Source organism: Hemibagrus wyckioides, linkage group LG17 (assembly GCF_019097595.1).
Source record: "Hemibagrus wyckioides isolate EC202008001 linkage group LG17, SWU_Hwy_1.0, whole genome shotgun sequence".
NCBI lineage: Eukaryota > Metazoa > Chordata > Actinopteri > Siluriformes > Bagridae > Hemibagrus > Hemibagrus wyckioides.
Genome location: NC_080726.1, coordinates 18570104 through 18594852, shown reverse-complemented (window position 1 = coordinate 18594852; position 24749 = coordinate 18570104). Strand labels below are relative to the sequence as shown.

Here is a 24749-nt window from a genome sequence, read left to right as displayed (position 1 = left end):
GCTACTGAGCTAGAAAGGGAAGCTTGTTGAGGGAGAGTGTCAGTGAAGCATGGTGGTGGAGGTAGCATCGTATTATGGCTGTGATGAGCAGCAGAGATGAGACACTGGTCCCAATTGAGGGTAGAAGGAAAACTGTACACGATATCAGACAACGAGGAATGTGGAGAGGCTTAAGGATGAAATCGCCACGCTCGAACCCCTCCCTGTACACCATCTGTGAAGAAACCTGAATATGTCTTTTGGGACAAATTGTCCAAATCTTGAAGCTGTGATTGTGTTTCTACAATGAATATTTTTCCAACATAACAGATTTCAGGCTTGGATTGTCATCATGGGGTATTGTGTGTACAGCTGTAGCCAAAAGTTTTGAGTACGACACAAATATTAATTTTCACAAAGTCTGCTGCTACAGTGTTTTTAGATCTTTTTGTCAGATGTTACTATGGTATACTGAAGTACAAGCACATCGTAAGTGTCAAAGGCTTTTATTGACAATTACATCAAGTTTATGCAAAGAGTCACTATTTGCTGTGTTCTCAAGACCTCCGCAATTCGCCCTGGCATGCTGTCGATTAACTTCTGAGCCACATCCTGACTGATGGCTGCCCATTCTTGCATAATCAATGCTTGGAGTTTGTCAGAATTTGTGGGTTTTTGTTTGTTAACCTGCCACATGAGGATTGACCACAAGTTCTCAATGGCATTAAGGTTTGGGGAGTTTCTAGTTTCCTGGCCATGGACCCGAGTCACTTAGTTATCACTTTTGTCTTATGGCAAGGTGCTCCATCATGCTGGAAAAGGCATTGTTCATCACCAAACAGTTCTTGGATGGTTGGGAGAAGTTGCTCTCGGAGACTTTTGGCTGACTTTTTTTGTTTTTGACTTTTTTCCACTCCCTTGACTGAAAAGCAACCCCACACATGAATGGTCTCAAGATGCTTTACTGTTGGCATGACACAGGACTGATGGTAGCGCTCACCTTTTTTTCTCCAGACAAGCTTTTTTTCTGGATGCCCTAAACATTCAGAAAGGTGATTCATCAGAGAAAATCACTTTACCCCAATCCTCAGCAGTCCAACCCCTGTACCTTTTGCAGAATATCAATCTGTCCCTGATGTTTCTCCTGGAGAGAAGTGGCATCTTTGCTGCCCTTCTTGACACCAGGCCGTCCTCCAAAAGTCTTCACCTCACTGTGCATGAAGATGCACTCACACCTGCCTGCTGCCATTCCTGCACTGGTGGTGCCCCGATCCCACAGCTAAATCAACTTTAGGAGATGGTCTTGGTGCTTGCTGGACCTTCTTGGGCGCCCTGAAGCCTTCTTCACAACAATTGAACCTCTTTCCTAAAAGTTCTTGATGATAAATGGTTGATTTAGGTGCAATCTTGCTAGCAGCAATATCCTTGCCTGTGAATCTCTTTTTGTACAAATTAATGACTGCACGTGTTTCCTTGCAGGTAACCATGGTTAACAGAGGAAACAGAGGAAAAACAATAATTTCAAGCACCACCCTCCCTTTTAAAGCTTCCAGTCTGTTATTCTAACTCAATCAGTATGCCAGAGTGATCTTCAGCCTTCTCCTCATCAACACTCTGACCTGTGTTAATGTAAGAATCACGGTCAGCTGGTCTTTTTGTGGCAGGGCTGAATTGCGTTGGAAATGTGTTTTTTTGAGATTAAGTTCATTTTCATTGCAATGTGGGACTTTGCAATTAATTGTAATTCATTTGATCACTCTTCATACCAGTCTGGAGTATATGCAAATTGCTATCATAAAAACTGAGGCAGTAGACTTTGTGAAAATTAATATTTGTGTCATTCTCAAAACTTTTGGCCACGGCTGTAGGACGAAGGCCAAAATCTATAGTGCATTAAAATGTGCAAAAGTAAGAAAAAGTATGTATACAGTGGAACCTCGGCAGACGAACGCCCTCCCTTATGAATTCTCACCTTTGCATCGGCATACAAAGCATTTTCGGCATATGAATGAAACAAGCATACGTAGAGCAGTTCAAAACTTGTTGGCGACAGTGGAAAATCAAGCAAAGCGACTGAAAGTTTACGGATTTTACAATTCTTTTTTCAGTCAGCGAGAGCTGTTTCGAATAAGCCAACCCACAACACCAACGTTGCCTTTGGCATGTGTTCAAAAGCTAGGTGTTTTTTTGCACGTTTTTTTTGTTGACAGATCGGTGGCGTGGGTGCTCTGCTCTATTTTTCGCCCAAGCGTGGTGGCACGACTTCCTGTGAGGAGCCTTGACATGGAATGCTTAGCTTGGGTCAGTTCTTTGTAAGCAGCCACACAGTTCGCTTCATATTGGTAATATTGGTCATGTTTTTGCGTAGCTGGAACGGATTATCTGCATTTACATTATTTCTTTTGGGGAAAATTCATTTTGCAATACAAATATTCACCTTAAGAACTCGCCTCCAGAACCAATTAAATTTGTATGCCGAGGTTCCACTGTATTTCACCAAAATGACAGGGAAATGATTTCAGAGCCAACAGAGTGTCATGGAGGAAGATAAATGTGGTTAGTAGGCGGGGCATCTTTCTGTGTAATTGTAGGGTTTTTTAATCCACAAACCAGCTCAATCATACTACAGCTACAAAACAGGAAGGATGAACCACAGACAGAGGACACGTTCTTCCTCTGAGACACGTGAAGCCAACCAAACAACAGGTTTTCTCACATATCAGCATAAGACTCTCGCAGGAAAACACTCTAGCTCTGCCCTCTTCCACATACCTGAGCTTAGAGACACACGTGATTGGCTCCTGGCCATGTTGTATGATGAAATCCTAAAATGATTTAAAAGTCTAATATTCAAAAGTCCCACATTTCAAAATAAATAAATCAGAAACAGCCATTAAAGTGATGAATTTATTAATAACAAATCAGTTTAATCAAATGGTATATACAGTACAGTGTATAGGGCAGTGTTTAGAACACACACACACACACACATACACACAACAGGAGGAATGTAATGCACCCCATGGTGCAGATATCAATGGTCTTATTTCTCTCTCTCTCTCTCTCTCTCTCTCTCTCACACACACACATACACACACACAGGGTGAGGGATGGCAGTGTGTGCTGCTGGAATGAAAAAATTCATTTATAAAAGTTATAAAAAGTGTCGACCCGTGTATTTTTTTTTCTCCAGGAGTGTGAGTGTGTGTGAAAGAGAGAGTGTGACACACAATGCAGTATCACAGTTACCACTGCATGGGGCAGTAAGTGTGTCTTCGTGATCATCGTCATGGAGACGGGTACAGGATCTCACCCACCGTGACATAGGTTCCGGTGAGGAAGCCGAGGAATCCGATCAGAGCGATGGACAGGTCCTTCAGGAAAAGGAGCGCCGACGGACGAGCGGAGCAAGCGATCAGCTCCACCAGGGGCGGGAAGATGAGCGCCAGGGCGGAGCTACTCACTGCACCCACCAGTGAGATCACCAGATCCAAACGAGGGACGAGAACAGCCACTGCACCTGCAGAGAGGGGGAAGTGGGGGGATATGTTACGTTAAGGTGGGAGGAGATAGGAGCTGTACGGAAAACAAAAACGAACATGGAGGAACGCCATAGAGAGAGAAACTCCCTGTGACACTAAACACCCATCAGCCCAAATCCAAGATGAGGAACTGGCACCTAAAAAATGTGAGGTTCTTCTGCAGCTTAGGTGTAATGTTCTCAAAGACAAAAAATATCGGTATCTTAATAGAAGGTGTTGTCCATGTCGCTCAGTTCTAGGTTGCTCTTAGAAACAGCCTCCAGTTTGTAGACACCAGAAATGATCATTTGAAACTGAAGCAAACTTTAGATGAGATTTTGGCTGATCAGCTACAGTGTGATGGGGAATCAGTTAACTGGCTTTTAAGGCAGATTTCTGCTAAAGAATTAAAAAAATTGAACAGCTGTTCATCCTGTAGCTATGCTGGATAAAGTTAGGCCTACATTCTCTCTCTCTCTCTCTCTCTCTCTCTCTCTCACAGTCTCTCACACACACACAGTCTCTCTCACTCTCTCCTCTCCCTCTCTCTCTTTCTATCTGTCTCTTTCTCTCTCTCTCTCTCACACACACACACACACACTCTCTCTCTCCTCTCCCTCTTTCTATCTGTCTCTTTCTTTCTCTCTCTCTCTCTCTCTCTCTCTCTCACACACACACACAGTCTCTCTCACTCTCTCCTCTCCCTCTCTCTCTTTCTATCTGTCTCTTTCTCTCTCTCTCACACACACACACTCTCTCTCTCCTCTCCCTCTTTCTATCTGTCTCTTTCTTTCTCTCTCTCTCTCACACATACACATACACACACTCTCACTCTCTCTCTTCTCCCTCTCTGTCTTTCTATCTGTCTCTCTCTCTCTCTCTCTCTCTCTCTCACACACACACACACACACACACACACTCTCTCAGTCTCTCTCCTCTCCCTCTCTCTTTCTCTCTCTCTGTCTCTCTCTCAACTCTCACACGTGCTCTCTCTCTCCCCCCTCTCTCTCTCTCTCTCTCTCACTCTCACTTTCTGCCTCTCTCTCTTTCTCTCTGTCTCTCCTCTCTCTCTTTCTCTCTCTCCCTCTCTTCTCTCTCTCTCCCACACTCTCTACTCTCTCTCCTCTCACTCTCTCTCTCTCTCTCCTCTAACACTCTCTCGTTTCACTCTCTCTCTCGTTTCTCTCTCTCTCCTCTCACACTCTCTCTCTCCCCCTCTCTCACACTCTCTCTCTCCTTTCACACTCCCTCTCTCTCTCTCACGCTCTCTCTCCTCTCTCACCTCTCACACTCCCTCTCTCTCACTATCTCTCTCTATCTCCTCTAACACTCTCTCGCTCTCTCTCTTGCTCGCTCTCTGGAGGATTAATGCGACTCAACACCAATCAGGAGAAGCGTAGCTGTAAGCCAGACAAAGCAGGCATTTGCCTCAGGCTTCAGTCACTATACAGTAGCTGACCACTTCAGTTAACTGTAATACCCAACATCAAAATCCCCTGAAGGCTTCTGAAGCTGCCAGAAAGTTGGAAAAGCACTTCGCAGAGAGGGGAGCTAGGGGAATTAGGAAAAGATGCTTTCTGAAGCAAAAAAAAAAGGGCTTTTGCTCAGCCCTATCTGGCTGAAAACTTGAGTTTCTACTGCAGTTAAGACGTGTCCTAACTTCATCTCCATCGATTTTTAAACAAACGCACTTGAAAACATCATTTTTTTTTAAAAGCAATCCATTTCTGATTTTTCTGATTGCTTGCTAACTACAGAAATAATGTGGAATACACCTAAAAAAAAAAAAAGTGTTAGAGAGTTAAATGATAAAATCTATTTAATAGCTAAAGACATCGATTCCTTAGCCTCACCCCGAAGCCCTGGGGTATAAACTGCAGTAATTACAGCTGTGTGAAATCCACATTCTCTCCTCCTCACACCGATCAGCGACAATTTAATGTCTCGTTCCGTTATGTCTAAAAAGTCATGAAAGCACAAACCGAGATGCTATTAAAGCACTGCATCGCTTCATCATATTAAAAAAACCTGCCACGGAAAGGTACTTCGGTAAGTGATTGGAATTTCGCGATAGGTTTAGAGAGCCATCGCCGCTTGCAGGGTTTCATTTAACGCAACGTTAACTTTGAAATTTCAGATGTTGTGTTTGATGCTGATCGTCTCAGCAGCATCGCTCCGTGTGTTCATCCTTTACGGCTATACAGCTGTAGCATATCCTGTTACGTCACCTTCTTCTCAGGGATGGGTTTAAAGAAATGACTCAAAGGTGACTGTGTGTGTATGTGAGTGAAACAGAGAGAGAGAGAGTGGTGTCAGTAGTAGTAGTCAGTAGTAGGCAAAAGTAGTAATAGTAACATCAGCAGTAACAGTAGTAGCAAAAGTAGTAATAGTAACATCAGCAGTAACAGTAGTAGCAAAAGTAGTAGTAACAACAGAAACAGTAGTAGTAATAGCAGAAGCAGCTGTAGTCATAGTAGTGGTAATTGCAATAAATATACAGTAGTCCCCCACTATATCGCGGTTCATTTATCATGGTCCCAGTATATCGCAGATTTTTACTTGGAACATAACTAATTTTCTTTGCGGATTTTCCCGGTATATCGCGGTATCCGCAAACCTTATAGTGAATTGTTTTTATGTTGAAATAAGGTAATTTATTTATAAAAATATAATTAGTAATTATAAAATATAAACATTAATTAAAATAAAGTAAAATGTTAATAAGAACACGTAGCGTTGTTTAGGAAAGCGCGGTGCAGGGATGCTGAAAATCTAAATACAGCAGGGCTGGAGGAATGAGTCTGGCCAATCGGAATGCCCCATTCATTTAATCAGCAGTTGTGATTGGCTGCTGGCTATGCGTACAGTTGGGGAAAGGGAAACAGAATTCTCCAGCATCCCAGTTCTTCGCGTGTCACCTTCATTTTGTCCTGTGTACGCTTTTTGTTTTTTTACGGTTTTTCTGCAAGCCCTATTATGTCGCCCAAACGCTCTGCACCTTCTAAGGCTTCTGGCAAGGAACATACATATATACATACATACAGTACTCACTATAAATGTGATATTTCTAATGTTTTATGTGTGTGTTTAAAGAGTGTGAGAGGGTAATTTTCGGCTTTAACAATAAAAAAAAAGAAAAAAAGCATTTGGGGGTGGCGTCCATGTATCGCGGATTTTCGTTTATAAACAGGGGATTACTGTAATAGTATTAGTAGTAATTGTAGCAGTAACACTAGTGATAACAGTAGTAGTATTAGTAATAACAGTAGTAGTAATAGTAATACTAGTACTAGCGGCAGTAACACTAGTAGTAACAGTAATAGTAGTAGCAGTAAAACTAGTAGAATACACTGGAACCTCTGCATACAAATTGAATTCGTTTTGGAGGCGAAAATTTGTATTGCCAAATGAATTTTCCTATAGGAAATAATGTTGCCCAATTCGTATATACATATATATATTGATCGGTGTGTGTATATATATATATGTATATATATATATATATATATATATATATATATATATATTATATATCTTTATATATATATACACACACCGATCAAGTATAACATTATGACCACCTGCCTAATATTGTGTTGATCCCCCTTTTGCTGCCAAAACAGCCCTGACCCGTTGAGGCATGGACTCCACTAGATCCCTGAAGGTGTGCTGTGATATCTGGCACCAAGGTGTTAGCAGCAGATCCTTTAAGTCCTTTAAGTTGTGAGGTGGGGCCTCCATGGATCAGAATTGATTGTCCAGCACAGATGCTGGACTGGATTGAGATCTGGGGAATTTGAAGTCCAAGTCAACACATCAAACTTCTTGTTGTGCTCATCAAACCATTCCTGAACCATTTTTGCTTTGTGGCACGGTGTATTATCCTGCTGGAAGGATCCTGCTAACAATGCTCAGGTAGGTGGTACATGTCAAAGTAACATCCACATGGATGGCAGGACCCAAGGTTTCCCAGCAGAACATTGCCCAAAGCATGACACTGCCTCTGCCAGCTTGCCTTCTTCCAATAGTGTATCACTGGTAAGCGACGCACACACACCCGGCCATCCACGTGATGTAAAAGAAAACGTGATTCATCAGACCAGGTCACCTTCTTCCATTGCTCCGTGATCCAGTTTTAAAATGCTCAAGTGCCCATTGTTGGCGGTGCACAGGGGCACCCTGACTGGTGTGTTTCTATGCAGCCCCATAGACAACAAAATGTGATGCACTGTGTATTCTCACACCTTTCTATCAGAACCAGCATTAACTTCTTCAGCAATTTGAGCAACAGTAGCTCGTTTGTTCAGATGACACGGTCCAGCCTCCACTCCCCATGTGCATCAATGAGCCTTGGCCATACATGACCTTGTCACCGGTTCACCACTGTTCCTTCCTTGGACCACTTTTGATAGATACTGACCACTGCAGACCGGGAACACCGCACAAGAGCTGCAGTTTTGGAGAGGCTCTGATCCAGTGGTCTAGCCATGTCCATTTTTCCTGCTTCTAACACATCAACTTTGAGGACAAAATGTTCACTTGCTGCCTAATATATCCTACCCACTAACAGGTACCATGATGAGGAGATAATCAGTGTTATTCACTTCACCCATCAGTGCTCATAATGTTATATTCTATTCTATGTTTCTATACTTCTGTAAAGCTGCTATGAGAGAATGTCCATCGTTAAAAGCACTAAACAAATAAAAATTTACTGTTTGAAATTGAAAAAGTGAAATAGTAAAAATAGTGGTAACAGTAGTAGTATTAGTAATAAGCATTAATAATCATTGCATTGCTATGCTCGCTACAGAGTGTGTGTTCATACTTTACAGCTACACAACTGTAATGTATCTGGTAATTTTGGCATCATCAACAGTAGTTGATGCATCAACAGGCATCATCAACAGTATTAGTAATAATCGTTATAATAGTAACAGTAAGCTGTAATGTGTCTCTATAAAGTGTGTGTATGTGTGTTGTGCGTTGTGTGTGTGTGTGTGTTTTATTAAAGCATAGAGAGAGACAGAAAGGGAGAGATGTTTAATTCATGAGACTACAAGTGTCTTGTCTTCTCTTCTTCTTACTTTTACACGTGCGCACGCACACACATACACACACACACACACACACACACACACAGTGCCTGTCTGCTGCTGCCACCCTGAGGTTATGTGTGTTGCTTTTTTTTTTTTACTATACCAATATTTGCAAACATTAAAAACATAATTTAACAGTTTTATAGTGGGAAGCATGGAAGCAGTGGGAGTGAGAGCCTCAGGGTTCCATAAAGCAGATATGATTTAATGCACACTGATGTAAATCATTCACTTCTTTTTCATAAAACTGATTTTACTTTATTGTCCGAGTTAACGCACTAAAAAAACTTTGATGCTAGACTGTTAGCTTGAACATGTAAATGTTTACATCAGAAAAAAGAGGACTTTCGGCCAGAAAATTCTGCCTCTACCATTAAGTAGCATAATTTTGTTATTCCACACTGTGAAGACACATTTACCGGGTCACTAAGTGACCCTACGCTGTCTGCATGGACGGTGTTTACCTCTCCTGATTTAACAGCTCTCTCCATCGCTACACTTTCCTCTAGGGTGAACTGTGACTCCTCTAAAACAGCCCCATTGTTTTATTTCCACCGTTCGCATGTGCATTCTGTGCCAGCGTCTTGCCCTCCAGCGACCTCGCTCTGCTCCATGATTTGGCATGCTGTAGCCTGCCTGACACCGCTAACCCTGACTTCCTCATTAGCCAGCGCTGTGTGCTAGGAAGATGAGCATTTTATGCCCAAAATCACCACACGTCATGCTCTCTCTCTGATCTTATTCAAAAACACACACTCACACACTCCTGAAAAACATTATATCGTTCACTGCCTGGGTTTTGCTGATAACTTTTACGCTCTCATGCTGCTAACAATCTTCTGCAAACCAGAACGATCAAGTCTGATATTCTCATTAGGTATGAAGTGTGGAAAGACTTGCAGAAGTCTCAGCTGAAACATAAAGCTCTCCAATTATTAGAATTCAGAGTTCAATCAACTGATACACAAGTTTCCTCTGCTTCACAAATACCATCAGAGCTTTGTTCATCACAGGCTCACAAACAAACTCCCAGAATGCATAAGAGTGAGTGAGAGAGAGAGAGAGAGAGAGAGAGAGAGAGAGAGAAAGAAATGAAATGAAAGATCTCAATCCTTCAATCCTCAATCCTTTTAACAATAAAATTATAAAATAAAATAAAATTGTGAGGCTCTGTGATGATCGTCATTCTGAACACGGCCCTCACGGCGGAGCTCCACAACAGAGCACAACTGAAAAATAATGAATCAATTAAAAATAAATAAATAAATAAATAAATAAATAAATAAATAAATAAATTGCCTTGTGCTGGAACTCTGCGTTCAATACTATATGATGCTCTCATGATAGACCAACACTGTACCCCCGTGGTAGAACTCACTGAAATGCAAATAATAGGCCTCCTGGTGGAGCTTTGGGGGAAAAGTGATTCTGACATAAATGATGGGTCTAATAGTATAATAAGGTTCTGTGACTGCCTTCATTCGGAGTTATGTAATGAGCTCCGTCATAGGCCTCATTCTGAATTATATAATAGTGAATGATGGGTCTAATGGCAGAGTGAAGTGACAGGTTTAATGGTGCAAGGTCATAAGGTTAAATCCTGAGCCTCATAGCAGAGCTCTGTATTAAAATCAATCATTAAGCTATGATGACCCACATGGCCAATGCTGTAGTTCAGAGCTTCCCAAACTTCAGAGGGGTAAGGCCCCCCAAATACATAGCAAAATCTCCACGACCCCCCCTCCCAACCTCTGTTTAAAAAATACAGCATATTGATTAATAGTATAAAGATATATTTATACATATTGTGATGGCGCTGCGCACACCGCCGCACGCATGCAGAAAAGAGTCGCTCCTGGCCCCCTCCCTCTCCCTGGAAAACACAAGCGGCAGGGATGCAGCACCCTGGACAGTGGCGCCCGCATAGACGGAAGCGGATCAGCACCGTGGCTAGCGCCACTAAATTGGAGTGCAGGGCGGAGCAGGAGAAAGCGCGCCAAAACGCTCTGGGCCAATCAGAAGTGCCGCTAGACCATCCACCCTCCAGCTGAGCAGCACAACAGAGAGGCTGGCCTCGCCAGCCCCAGAAGGTAGGGGGAAGCCCCCTGCTGGACTAATAGGGATGGTGTGTTTTGTTTTGCAGACAGCTCGGACTAAAGCAAAGCCTTCGTGGAACCACTGAAGCTCAGCCCCTCCTGGATCTGCACCTGCCGTCCCCAGCCATTTTTCAGCCTTCTCCAGGATGCTACCGCTGCTGTTAGCCCTCCCTGGACTAGGCGCCCTTTCAGGGAAGAATCTCCTCAGTTGGTTATCCTTTTTTCCTTTTTGTCTTTTTTTTTCCCCCTCTGCTCTCCTGCTAACCTGAGTTCCTGTCTTCCCTACTTTCAGTTCGGAATAATTAAAAGCTGGCGTTGACGTGCTCCCGGGCTCTGTGTGGTGTTCTCTGTCCCCGCTCAGTGCGCTACACTGGTGGAGGATGCGGGTGGATGACGCAGAGCAGGCCCCTGCGGTCGGCCTGGAGCACATTCTAAAGCACCTGCTAGAGACAAGTATCCACCAGCAGGAAGCTACACGGGAGCTAGCCCGGGGCCTGATAACCACCACTGAAGAGCTAAAGGAGCTCCGAAGAGGGCCCCATGCTGCGGCATTCCCTCTCCCAGACCCCGGCCACGCTGCCCGGCGCCTCCTCACAAAGATGACAGCAGAGGATGACGTGGAGGCCTTCCTCGAGACGTTCGAGCGTACGGCGGAACGGGAAGAGTGGCCACGGCGTGATTGGGCCAACGTGCTCGCCCCCCTTCTCACTGGGGCTGCCCAGCTGGCCTATTATGCTCTCGAAATGGAGGAAGCACAGGACTACGAGCTGGTTCGGGCCGAAATCCTCACCCGATGCGGCCGATCTCCAGTCAGTGCGGCCGGGGACTTCCATAAATGGCGGTACGACCCCAGCACCAACCCTGGGCCCAGATGGATGACCTCCTTCGCTGCTGCCGCCGGTGGCTACAACTAGACCAGCTGTCGGCCAAAGGGGTCACCGAGCGGGTGGCCATGGACCGGTTCCTGCGAGCCCTGCGAGGAGCGCAAGGCCGTGGGGCTGCGTAATCCCACCTCCCCGAGAGAGCTCCTCGATGGGCTGGAGTGTGCACTGGCAACCCTTGAGATCGGCCGGGACCTACGGAAGGCAGATTTCCGACCCCCTCCCCGCCGGCCCCAGGGCACCCGGCTGCCAGACACAGGGTCCTATGGAGAGAAAAGGAGGCCAGAAGAGCGGCCCCCTCGAGGTCCCGTGGACGAGCCCATGCCTACCGAGCCCGAGCCCACCCCGCCAGGTCGGGCTCCCAAACCTTGGCTCGCTGGATGTGTCCTGCATGCGACCACCATCCCGGAATCCCCAAGGGTCACCGTGGAGCTCAATGGCCACTCCGTACCTGCCCTGCTGGACTCAGGGAGTACCATCACCCTGGTCCGACCCGGCGTTCTCCCCAAGACAGCAAAACCGGCAGGGATCATACCCGTCTCCTGTATCCACGGGGATGTCCGGTCCGTCCCATCCGCTCAGGTCTTCATCCGGGGCCCAGCCGGGGAGTGGCCTGTCGTCGCGGGAGTAATCCAAAATCTCCCAGTCCCTGTGCTACTCGGGTGTGACTGGCCAGGGTTCTCTGCCACCATGAAGGGCCCCAACCAGGCGAGGCGGCCGCAGAGACCCAGAGCCCGGACAAAGCCGGTGTGCATGGCCCGCAGAGCCCCGGACCCAGAGCCTTCCTCCCCAGGTGAGTCTGAGAAAGAAGCTAATCCCCTGTCTTCCCTATCTCAGCAGGTCACCAGGGAAGGGGGTTTCGGACGGGAGCAGAAAGAGGATGACCGGCTGAAGCACTGCTGGGTCCAAGTTCTGCAGGTAGAGGGTGTAAACACCCACCCAGTGGACCAGCTTCCCGCGGCGTATTTCCTCGTCAAGAGGGGATTGCTGTACTACCACACCGAACGCCGTGGGGAGCCATGTGACTTATTAGTAGTCCCTCACTCACGGACCGGTTCAATGGAACGGTTCAATCAGACCCTCAAGAGGATGCTCCGCCGGGTGGTAGATGAGGAGGGGAGGAACTGGGACCTCCTCCTCCCCTACGTCCTCTTTGCTGTTCAAGAAACACCCCAGGCCTCAACAGGCTTCACCCCCTTCGAACTCCTGTTTGGTTGGCGACCACAAGGACTGTTAGATGTGGCCCGGGAAGCCTGGGAAGGACAGCACTCACCGTTCCGCTCTGTGATCGACTATGTCCAAGACATGCAGGTGAGAATAGACCGAGTGGGTCCTATCGTACAAGAGCATATGGAGGCAGCCCAAAGAGACCAGCAGCGAGCCTATAACCGGCCAGCCCAACCCCGGGAGTTTCAGCCCGGGGACCAAGTAATGCTCCTAGTCCCCAATACTGCCTGCAAGTTCCTAGCCAAGTGGCAGGGGCCCTACACAGTCCTCAAACGGGTGGGACCGGTAAACTACCGCCTCCAACAGCCAGGTAAGCGCGCAGACACACAGCTATACCAGATCAATATCCTAAAAAGGTGGTTGCCGGCCCAGCCGGCTGTGTCTGCGTTTGCTTCTGCTGCCACAGATCCCCAAGAGCGCACCTTAGTCAGGAGGGGAGAGGAGCTCTCGCCAGCCCAACAGCAAGATCTCACCGAGCTCATCGACCAATTCTCAGATGTGTTCTCGGCCACTCCAGGGCTCACGCAGTTGGTGCAACATGAGATAAAAACCCCTCCTGGAGCGGTGGTCCGCCAACGGCCGTACAGGGTCCCTGAAGCCCGACATCAGGCTATAGAAAAAGAAGTGGAGCAAATGCTAAGAGATGGGGTCATTGAAGAGTCCACCAGCCCATGGTCCAGCCCCATTGTGGTGGTGCCCAAGCCGGATGGGTCCCTCCGCCTTTGTAATGATTTCCGGAGGCTCAACCAAATCTCAGAATTCGATTCCTACCCCCTTCCCCGGGTGGATGACCTCGTGGAGAGACTGGGAAAAGCCCGGTTCGTTTCCACCCTGGACCTCACCAAAGGCTACTGGCAGGTGGCCCTAACCCCAGACGCTAAACCCAAAACCGCCTTCACCACCTCTGGAGGCCATTGGCAGTATAGAGTCCTGCCCTTCGGCCTTCACGGGGCCCCAGCTACCTTCCAACGCCTCATGGACGTCGTTCTCCGGCCCTATAAAGCCTTCACTGCCTCCTACCTAGACGACGTCCTTATGCACTCCTCCACCTGGTCAGACCACCTCTTCCACCTGAAGGAGGTATTGAGCGGCCTCCGGAAAGCAGGACTGACGGCCAACCCCCGTAAGTGCCACCTGGGGCTGACCGAGGCACAGTACCACGGCTACTGCATCGGACGGGGGCTGCTGCGACCCCAGGAAAAGAAGGTCGAGGCCATCAGGAAGTACCCCCGGCCCACCACCAAAAAACAGGTACGAGCCTTTCTGGGGTTGGCGGGGTATTATAGACGATTCGTCCCTAACTTCTCCTCTGTAGCCTCTCCTCTCTCAGATCTCACAAAAAAGGGCCAACCGGACCGAGTGCGCTGGACGGAGGAAACCGAGCGAGCCTTCCAACAGCTGAACACAGCGCTCACCAGCCACCCAGTGCTCCGAAATCCTGACTTCAGCGTCCCCTTCACCCTTTATACTGACGCCTCCGAGACAGGTCTCGGGGCGGTTCTGTCCCAGGTATTTGAAGGGGAAGAGCACCCGGTCCTCTACACTTCAAGGAAGCTAACCCCCGCTGAGAGAAACTACGCTGCAGTGGAGCGAGAAGCCCTGGCAATCAAATGGGCCGTGGAGGAACTACGCTACTACCTGGCCGGGCGGCACTTCACGCTGGTCACGGACCACGCGCCCCTGCAATGGATGGCCAAAGCCAAGGACACTAACGCACGGGTAACTAGGTGGTTCCTCTCTTTGCAGGACTTCTCGTTCCAGGTCCAGCACAGAGCCGGGAGCCAACATGGGAATGCGGATGGTCTCTCTCGTGCCCACTCCCTCTGGGCCCAAAGACCACCAGGTGGGGGCTCGGGGCTAAGGGGGGGGCCCCGTGACTACCGCTGCCGTTAGCCCTCCCTGGCCTAGGCGCCCTTTCAGGGAAGAATCTCCTCAGTTGGTTATCCTTTTTTCCTTTTTGTCTTTTTTTTTCCCCCTCTGCTCTCCTGCTAACCTGAGTTCCTGTCTTCCCTACTTTCAGTTCGGAATAATTAAAAGCTGGCGTTGACGTGCTCCCGGGCTCTGTGTGTTGTTCTCTGTCCCCGCTCAGTGCGCTACAATATATTTGTATATTAGATATATTTAATAAAGCAGATTGTCTCTTTGCACAAAATTATCAACATTTATTAACCAGTTTGTAAGAATTTCATGTGAATTATGAGAACTACCATAAAATGTAATATTTTTATATGCTGGTGAAAATAAGATGTAAACATTCTTTACAAATATATTTAAATCCTTAACACTACATACTGTCTGCATACTATTTACAATTATATTGAATCAAAGTGTGTAACAGACGCTTTTTATATTCTATTCTAAAATATTTAAATTATTTTAATATTTTGATTTAGCCTAGCTACGGCCCCCCTGCAATACCGCTACCCACAGTTTGGGAAGCACTGCTGTAGTTAAAAAATACTGAGTCTCATCACAAGATGAAATGTCTTATGGTGGAGCTCTGAAACGGGTTATGAGCCTCATGGTGGAACAGACCTACAGACTTCAATCTGAACTAAATGCAGTTCTAAAAGAATCCCCACTACTGTGTTTAAAGCTGGATGATGCCTCATGTGGAGTTCAGCATTAAAACTCATTCTGTTAGATAACTTTAGATATTAGATAACATTCTGAAATAAATTATGGGCCTCATGGTGGAGCTCTGTGATAGATCTCATTCTGAGCTATACAGTAGGCCTCAGGGTTGAGCTCTCTCACAGGTCTCATTCGGAATTATGTAACATGCCTCAGGGTTGAGCTCTGCATTAGAACTCATTCTGTATTCTATAATGGGCCTCATGGAGGAATTCTGTGAATGGCCTCGTGATGGAGCTCGGTAACAGGCCTCAGGGTGAAGCTCTGTAACAAGCCTCATTCTGAATTATATAATAGTCATCATGTTGGAGCTTTGTGAAAGGTTCTGAGATATATAAAAGGACCTCTGAGATTAACAACGGTCGTACAGAGAGGTTCCACAACATGATGATTAAGGCTAATTGGTGAAGTGTCTCAACAGGCTTCACTCTGAATTATGTCATATGCCTCATGGTGAAGCTCTGCAATAGAATTCTAGTCTCATGGGGGAATTAAATGAAGGAACACTCAGTGAGTTTGTGTGTATGTGTGTGTGTGTGTATGTGTTTATGTATTTGGGATGTTACAAGGACCCTGTTCAAACACCAACTTTTGTGAGCACCAAAGGTAAAACATGACTCACACCATCCTATATTTGTGAGAACAAAATTCGACTAAATGTCTAAAAAAAAAAGAGCCAAAAGACTGCTTAACCTACTGTACAGTAATCTTCAGTATCTACAGTAATCATTAGGTCAGTGGAAAGTCTTGTGCGTGTGTGTGTGTGCTGCACTCACAGGTAATGCAGGTCAATAGTGCTCGAGTACACAAGTCAGTGTGTCGTCTCCATCTTTCTGAAACACGCTCACAGACGGCAGGTACCACGATCTCTGCCGCAACAAAGAACTGAACGGCAAACGTCACAAATACTCCGAAAGAGTAGAGAACCTTCACCAGAAGATTAGACCTGCAACAGAGGACAGACAGTCAGAGTTCTTCGATGAGAGAAGGTTCCAGTTGGAACCTAGCGCAATAAAACACATTCCTTATGTCCGTTTGAATATTGATGACTCTGTAAAAGTGTGGTCTTGTCTTCTAGCCTGACCCATGAATTTTGATGTAGTATCATATCTGTGGTTACCAGGAGTCATGTGGCAGGTTGAGCGTGATGCTTCCTTTGATGTCATCACCGAAGCGGAGGTAGCCAAGGGTCGCCAAGGAAACATAGAGGACAATGACGATGCTCATGGAGACATCTAGAGCACAGGGGAAGCGCTTCGGCTCACGCATCTGATTCTCTACAGGAAGAACCTGCATGTGCACACACACACGCTATATTATTATTGTGTACATTTCAGCCATGTTGTATGAGCAAGATTGCAATTATTCTGAGTTTTGACATGGCTGTAGGTACAAGGCTGCAGATAAATCTACTAAGCTAATTTGAGGTAAGTGATGGGCCTCATGATGGAGCTCCATGACAGGCCCCATAATGAGATAAAAGATCACTTTGTAAGCTGTCAGAGGTCTTATACTGAGTTTGATGATAAGCCTTGTGGTGGAGTTTCATGGCTCCCTGATAGGCCTTATGTTGAGCTGAATGATCGGGTGTGTGGTGTAGCTCCACGGTAGGCCTTATGTTGAGCTGAATAATGGGGCTTTTAGTGGAGCTCCATGGTAGGCCTTATGTTGAGCTGAATGATGGGGCTTGTAGTGGAGCTCCATGATAGGCCTTATATTGAGCTAAATGATGGGCCTACTGATGGAGCTCTGTGACAGGCCCCATACTAAGTTTAAATGATGGTCCTCATGGTGGAGCTCCACATCAGGCCTTGTTTTGTGGTAAATAATGGGACTCACTATGCATCTTTGTGATAGGGCTTATACTAAGCTAAGTGATGGGTCACGAGAGCTCTGTGATAGGTCTCTGTTATGGAGCTAAATGATGGGTCTTGTGGTGGAGATCAAGGATAAACATACTAAGATAAACAATGGAAATCATTACAGAGCTCTAAACTGGTCCTTATCTAGAGAGAGGTGATGAAACTTGCAGTGAAGGTCCTTGACAGACCCATTCCCAGCTGACAGGTAATAATTCTCACTCTCTATCACACACACACACTTACCACTCCTATCCCTTCAAAGGCAAAGATGGCAGTTCCGAAAAAGAAGGGGAACTTATTCCATGTGGAGACGTATGGGAGCTTCCTGGGGTCACCAACATCCTATACACACACACATTATGTTTACTATACTTATTTTACTTTATATCTGGTACTTTCAAAACACCCCCCCCCACACACACACACACATATGCACTTCTACTTATTCAAACATGGACACACTCACAGTGAGAATGTAGGTGTATATAAGCGTGAGGCTAGCGGCCATGGCGAGGTTGGCTGCGGCACACAGAGGTGCCATGTTGCTCAGTTCTTTGATGAAGGTGAGAAGGATGAGGAAGGGAAGAAGAAGAAGCATATACACTCGCTGGTCCAGCCCCAGCGCTGTGGAAACAACAGGAGCTCCGCCCCCTTCTGAGCTGTTGGAGTAAAATGCTAATACTGCTTCTGATGATGAAGAGGATGAGTTAATGTAGTGACCCTCTACCACCTACACACATATCAGAAGGGCAGATGAACATATACTCAACAAACTGCACTTAATACATTTACAGCTATATAAGCAGTTTTTATTAATTGGCTGGATTCTGATTGGACGATAGCCTGTACCTGTTTGATTGGGTTTTTAATCTGATGGATGAGACCATGTATCTAATGAGGAGTGTATTCTAATTTGATGAGAGTGTATAACTGTTTAATGAGAGATTAGTTGTCATGAAATTAGAGCATGAAATTTTAAGGAGGAGTCTCTGGACACATGCATTTTTTTTTTTGTTTAATGACACAAGAATTCTGATTGAATGAGAATAAAATCAGTCTGTTGATATTTCCATTCCAAAGGCTTTAGGGAGCTGTGTGTTCTGATTGGGTAAGAGTAATTACTTGTTTATTAATTATTATAATATTTTATGACTAGACAAGGCTTTAAATGTAATTAATGATGCCCCTTTATTTTATGATGCGTTTATTCTGATTGGATGAGAGCAGGAATCTGTTTTATGATGCGTTTATTCTGATTGGACAATAGCAGGAACCTGTTTTATGATGCATTTATTCAGATTGGACAATAGCAGGGGCTCGTTTTATGATGTGTTTATTCTGATTGGAAAAGAGCATGGACCTGTTTTATGTTCTCTGCCAGGAAGACGAAGTACACACTGCAGAATCCCAGCTGGGTCAAAACCAGGAAGAAGTTCACCAACAGTCTGAGAAAGAAAAAGAAAACCATGGCTGAGCATACCTAGTTTCAGCTAGGTCAGAATACTGCAGCTACAACATAGAACGAAAAGCATGATGGGATACTTTACCTGCCAAAATTGGCACCTCTCCTTAGGCAGTGGGAGGAGCTTGTCTCCATGGCAACTGCTACTGTCTCACTATAACTAAGAGGTGACTTCTTTAACCTGAGAGAGTGAGAGAGTGAAATGGGGATGAGGAATACGTGGGCATGTATTTTACACACACACACACACACACACAAAATCTCACCTCTCACTCAGTTGGTGGCTGCAGTTCACCAAGATGTGCATGCAATGAACACACACCACTCCCATCACCACCAAACACACTGGGCCCAACTATTAAGAGACAGACAGACAGAGAGAGAGAGAGAGAGAGAGAGAGAGAGAGAGCAGCAATTTTTGATTTTGAATTTTTATCTTGCATATCTATCTGCATACATTATTTTGACTCTAATCAGATATGAGGTAGTTAATTAGCTGGACAAAAGAATTAAAAACATTGTTATCTGATTCAACAGCATAACACAAAGCCCAAACAGCAGTTACTCCAATTAGCAGGATTAATTAAAGATATAATCTGACATGACTGTATGTTAAAAGTAATCTGATTGGTGGAATATATAGAGACTCCTTCAACTTATCCTGGGTCAGTAGCTGCTTTTTTAATGGTCGTTTGCTTATTGAAGGAAAAACACTGATCTCAGGTCAGCTCTAACAAACAGATGTCGCTCACCAGTATCCCAGCGTTCCTCAGTGCCAGCGGCAATCCAAGCAGCCCTGTGCCGATGTTCCCTTTTAAGAGATGAAGTAAGGTCTGAGTGAAACTGTGAGCGAGAGAGAGAGAGAGAGAGAGAGAGAGAGAGTTGGAAAGTTACCATTAGAAATAACAGTATGATGGAATTTTACTCAGATTTTTCTCAGTTTTGCCCTCTAGAGGAGGAAAGCAGAGTTTACACCATTTAGGTTCATTTTAGTGAATGAAATTCTGTCCCTTAAAACATAACTAACAGTCAGGCTATGAGAATGCATAGTGTATTGTGTACAGTGTGTGGTATAGTGTATACTGTATAGTGTTGCCTTGTACAGCAGAATAACACTGAAGCAAAAGGTGGAAGGATGAATCAGGGGATATGATCGTCACAGTACATTCACAGTATTTGCAGACGTTCTTCACATGGAGAAATATGAAAGTGTAGTCACAGTTCTGTTTCACAACTTCTCTAACTTCCTGTCCAACCAAAAGTGTAATGCGCCAACGCTGTAGCTGGTTTTTAGGTGTGGCTGAGCTCATTGTATGAATAAAGGGTCTTCACATGACAACATGTACCACTTATTCTCCCGATACACACACTCACACTTATGCTATGGTCAGTCTGGTTAGAGAATACTGTCACAAATAATAATAAAGAGCATAAAGAGAATAGAACAGAACAGAGAAAGTAAAGGAATATTGAATAATTCCACAGTGTAGGTGAATGTGTATAATGTAGAGTGTTCTGTAGTGTGTGTAACATTATGTATAGTGTTCACTGTATTGTTAATAATACTGTATACTGTGTATAATGTCCAGTGTGTAGTGTAGTATAGTGTGTAGTATATAATGTATATAGCACATATAGTGAGTTGTGTAAAGTGTTTTGTGTATGGAGTAGAGTGTATGGTGAATGGTGCATGGTGTAGAGTATAGTGTGTAATGTACAGTGTATTGTGTATGGGCTATTGTATACAGTGCATATTGTGTAGTGTTTGGTGTACAGTGTATATTGTGTAGTGTACAGTGTGTAGTGTATTGTGTACAATGTATAGTATATATAGGATGGTGTATAGTGTATGGTGTACAGTGTGTAGTGTATGGTGTACAGTGTATGGTGTACAGTGTATGGTGTATAGTATGTATAGTACGGTGTATATTGTATGGTGTATAGTGTGTAGTGTACGGTGTATAGTACGGTGTGTAGTGTGTAGTGTACGGTGTATAGTATATGGTGTATAGTATGTATAGTACGGTGTGTAGTGTACAGTGTATAGTATATATAGTATGGTGTATAGTGTATGGTATATAGTGTGTAGTGTACGGTGTACAGTGTATGGTGTATAGTATGTATAGTACAGTGTATAGTGTATGGTGTACATTAGGGATGCAACAATACAGTTCACGGTTCAATACGTACCACAGTTTTTACCCACGGTTTTCGGTTCGGTTCGGATGGCTTGGAAAATTAAAGGTTTTTTTCCATTATTCTTTGTTTAGGTGACAGGAACAGTAAGTATGTTAAGAAGAAAAAAACTGGTTTTAGTTGCAATTCTCTTTATTTTACTTAAATGCAAAAATCAACTAACACAATGAAAGTGTACTGAAAATAGTGAGGTATAAAAATTAGCGCTTGTATGACTTTACTACAGGAGACAGGTTTGGAGCATGGCGCTCTTTATTCCCAATCCGCTCTGTAATGACCAGTCACGGTGAGATAACTCTCTGTAATGACCAGTCACTGTGAGATAACTCTCTGTAATGACCAGTCACTGTGAGATAACTCTCTGTTACCCCTGAGCTCCAGCTATCTGTTATTAGAGCAAGACTTTTGTTTTCAATTTTTTTGCGCGTTTTTTTTTGTAGAGGTCGGGAAAAAAGGCTCCCGCTTCCACACAGTGATATCTCTGGGTGATGGAGCTGCAGATGTGCAGTCATGTTGGAAGTATTTCCATGTCAGTATCTAACTCGTGTGTAACACTGCTTAAACACGGTCATTTTTTGTTTAGCGTTTTTGTTTCATCGGCATCATGGTCAACAACAAATGTCCCCATACCACAGATCTGAATCACGGCGCTGCTTCCTCGTGTTTCTGTCTCACTTCACCGCTCTCCAGGGTTAGAGTGAAATCTGACACCAGCATCACAAGCATGGTCACCGCCCCCAACTTTAGCGCCAGTGATTGGATATTTACTCGCGGGGAGGCGTGTCTGTTTCAGTACGTAGACATACCGTGCAGGCAAACACACACATGCGGTACAGAGAGTAATAGAGCACATGAAGAGAAAAAATACAAAATTCTTTTTTTTTTTCAAACGCATGGTTATTATTGTTTTAAAGAAAAAACCGAAAAACCGCGGTTCACATATGCGTATTGAACTGTGGAGGTCGTACCGAACGGTTCAATATTATACTGAGTATTGTACAGTGTACAGTGTATAGTATGTAGTGTACGATATATAGTATGTATAGTATGGTGTACAATGTGTAGTGTACGGTGTATAGTGTATGATGTGTAGTATGTATAGAATGGTGTACAGTGTATGGTGTATAGTGTGTAGTGTACAGTGTATAGTGTACAATGTATAGTATATATTGTACGGTCTATAGTGTATGGTGTATAGTGTGTAGTGTACAGTGTGTAGTGTACAATGTATAGTATATATAGTACGGTGTATAGTGTACAGTATGTAGTGTATGGTGTATAGTGTACAGTGTGTAGTGTATGGTGTATAGTGTGTAGTGTACGGTGTATAGTATGTATAGTACGGTGTATAGTGTATGGTGTATGGTATATAGTGTACAATGTATAGTATATATAGTACGGTGTATAGTGTATGGTGTAGAGTGTACAGTGTATAGTATGTATAGTACAGTGTATAGTGTATGGTGTATGGTATATAGTGTACAATGTATAGTATATATAGTACGGTGTATAGTGTATGGTGTAGAGTGTACAGTGTATAGTATGTATAGTACAGTGTATAGTATGTATAGTACGGTGTATAGTATGTATAGTACGGTGTATAGTGTATGGTGTACAGTGTGTAGTGTACAGGGTATAGTGTACAGTGTATAGTATTGTGTGTAGTGTACAGTGTATAGTATAATGTGTAGGGTACAGTGTATAGAGTACAGTGTAGGGTGTGTAGTGTACAGTGTATAGAGTAGTACACAGTATAGTGGGTAGTGTACAGGGTATAGTGTACAGTGTATAGTAAAATGTGTAGGGTACAGTGTATAGAGTAGTGTACAGTATACTGTGTAGTGCGAGGGTTTCACACTCACGTGATGCCTTGTGATTGTTGCTCATTGGTGCTCTCCTCATCCGAGTTCTCTTCTCCTCCCACCTCTTCCATCAGCGGGGTCATCATTTCCATATCTGCTTAGGATCGAAGGGCAGCTGGTTAAGTAGTGTGTGGTTATACCCATGTACTCTACAGAAACATATAAAACATTGCTCCAACTAATGCCTCACTAATTTTGTCTATTTCGTGTTTGGTGAATGAACACAGCCTGAGGGCTAAAACAAGCTGAAACATTACTTAAGTCATCTAAATGAGGGCAAAACAAAGCTGCACTGTTGAGTCAGCATCATGACAGTGACAACAGGTAGGGCACAGGGAGAGCACACTACTCTGAACTGAATACATTACACTCAACGCCTGTGTCAGATTACACACTTGACACACATTTAAGTGTATTTCACTGAAAGTTCCTACTAAAAACGGATGTGAGATCCCCTACATAGTGTGCTCTTTCAGTTTCAGACAGTGCACTACACCCTTAAATAAAGTCCACTGGGTTACAATAGTATAATAGGGCACTTGATGAAGAGAGGGCACCTTCTTCTGCTGGAGTGCACTACTATACATAATCCAACTTTTGAGTGCCCTACATTAAGGGACTTTCCACTATACAGATTTTTCACTGTAATAAATGAAAAAAAGAAAAGAAAAGAAATAAACATAGAGCACACTTCAGAGAGTGACAAAGATTTACCTAGTTGCCGCTCCATCTTCATTCGTCAACAGTGACAGTGGGCGTGGCTTCAGTACGTCGCGCGCTGTGATGCGTTGGCATGTATAAGAGTGTATTTAAACATTAAACATCAACAAACACACACACACACGCACACGTGTCACAACAGAACAACAAACGGAGAGAAAGAAAATCAGCGAGAACAGACAGTGAATCAGAACTCACGACTTACCGCGAGCGCGCGACAATCACACCCGTACAGCTCGCGCTGACGTGGAAGCATCGGTTGTGTCGCCTGGGGGGGGCGTGAAAGGTGCGCGTGCCAGGCCAAAATCATGTCCTCACCCCACTAAAATATATATATATATATATATATATATATATATATATATATATATATATATATATATTTTAAGATTTATTTTTAATCCACAGTGTGCTCGTCAGCCGTTCTGCCTCGCGCACATCGTCGCCGACGGAATCTGCTGAAAACGTCACCGGCATTCCACAAGGACGGGAGCGCCTCTTAAAGGAGCCGCGCGCCACAACGCAGAGAACGCGTGCAACGTTTACACATCTTTAACCGTTTTTGCATGCATGTAAACTGAACAAGCAATGTGTCTATTACATGCAAAACATTTCAGCATGGGGTTTCTTTCTTGTTGTATGTAAATAATCACTGGTGTGACTGCACTGTTTAGAGAATAAATTTGTTGCATGATGTACTGCCAATATTTTCCACCAAATACTCCTGCTGAATACTTGAATCTGATTGGTCAGAGGGTGTTGACTGTGAGCCAGACCTTCTCGTCCAGCATCAGTGTCTGACCTCACAAATGCGCTTCTAGTGAAATGGTCAAAAATTCCCATGAACACACTCCTAAACCTTGTGGAAAGCTTCCCAGAAGAGTTGAAGCTGTTATAGATGACTGGTGAGCAGTCATGTTAAAACAGGAAGGGGTCATCCTCAAACTGTTCCCATAAAGTTGTGAGCATGAAATTGTCCAAAATATCTTGGTATGCTGAAGCATTAAGAGTTCCTTTCACTGGAACTAAGGGGCCAAGTCCAACACCTGAATTTAATCATTCGTAGGGGTGTCCCAAAACTTTTGGCAACATAGTGCAGCTTAAGGAAGGGTCATACTAGCATTCTGGTTATCACTAGTACTTTCACTTTCCTATAGTAACAGCTCATCCACAAAGAGTTGCGTTCAACATAATCTACATTATTTTATTT

General features: G+C 44.5%; 1 protein-coding gene across 2 annotated transcripts; it reads right to left on the bottom strand.

The window, feature by feature from the left end:
- Positions 1 to 2878: 2878 nt before the first annotated feature.
- Positions 2879 to 23899, bottom strand: slc36a4 (solute carrier family 36 member 4). Of its 2 annotated transcripts, none has more exons than XM_058414226.1 (12): positions 23745 to 23899; positions 23534 to 23597; positions 22820 to 22916; positions 19514 to 19604; positions 19028 to 19116; positions 18847 to 18942; positions 18660 to 18744; positions 17766 to 18029; positions 17543 to 17641; positions 16558 to 16727; positions 16214 to 16383; positions 2879 to 3499 (listed from the first exon to the last, which is right to left on the bottom strand). In XM_058414226.1, the coding sequence occupies exons 2-12, from the start codon at positions 23553 to 23555 to the stop codon at positions 3267 to 3269; spliced, it is 1416 nt and encodes a 471-aa protein (XP_058270209.1). In that variant the 5' UTR covers positions 23556 to 23597; positions 23745 to 23899; the 3' UTR covers positions 2879 to 3266. The 2 variants fall into 2 exon arrangements, with proteins under 2 accessions (XP_058270209.1, XP_058270210.1); XM_058414227.1 differs by having other exon boundaries at positions 22820 to 22913; positions 23745 to 23898.
- Between the last annotated feature and the right edge of the window lie 850 nt (positions 23900 to 24749).

Coding starts and splice junctions, on each gene's coding strand:
- slc36a4 (XM_058414226.1), bottom strand. CDS start 23,555: ATGAAGATGGAGCGGCAACTAG. Junction 18,745..18,846: donor AGAGGTGCCAATTTTGGCAG/GTAAAGTATCCC, acceptor TTTCTTTCTCAG/ACTGTTGGTGAACTTCTTCC. Junction 3,500..16,213: donor ACTATTGACCTGCATTACCT/GTGAGTGCAGCA, acceptor CCCTCTCTGCAG/GTGCAGTGGCTGTTCTCGTC.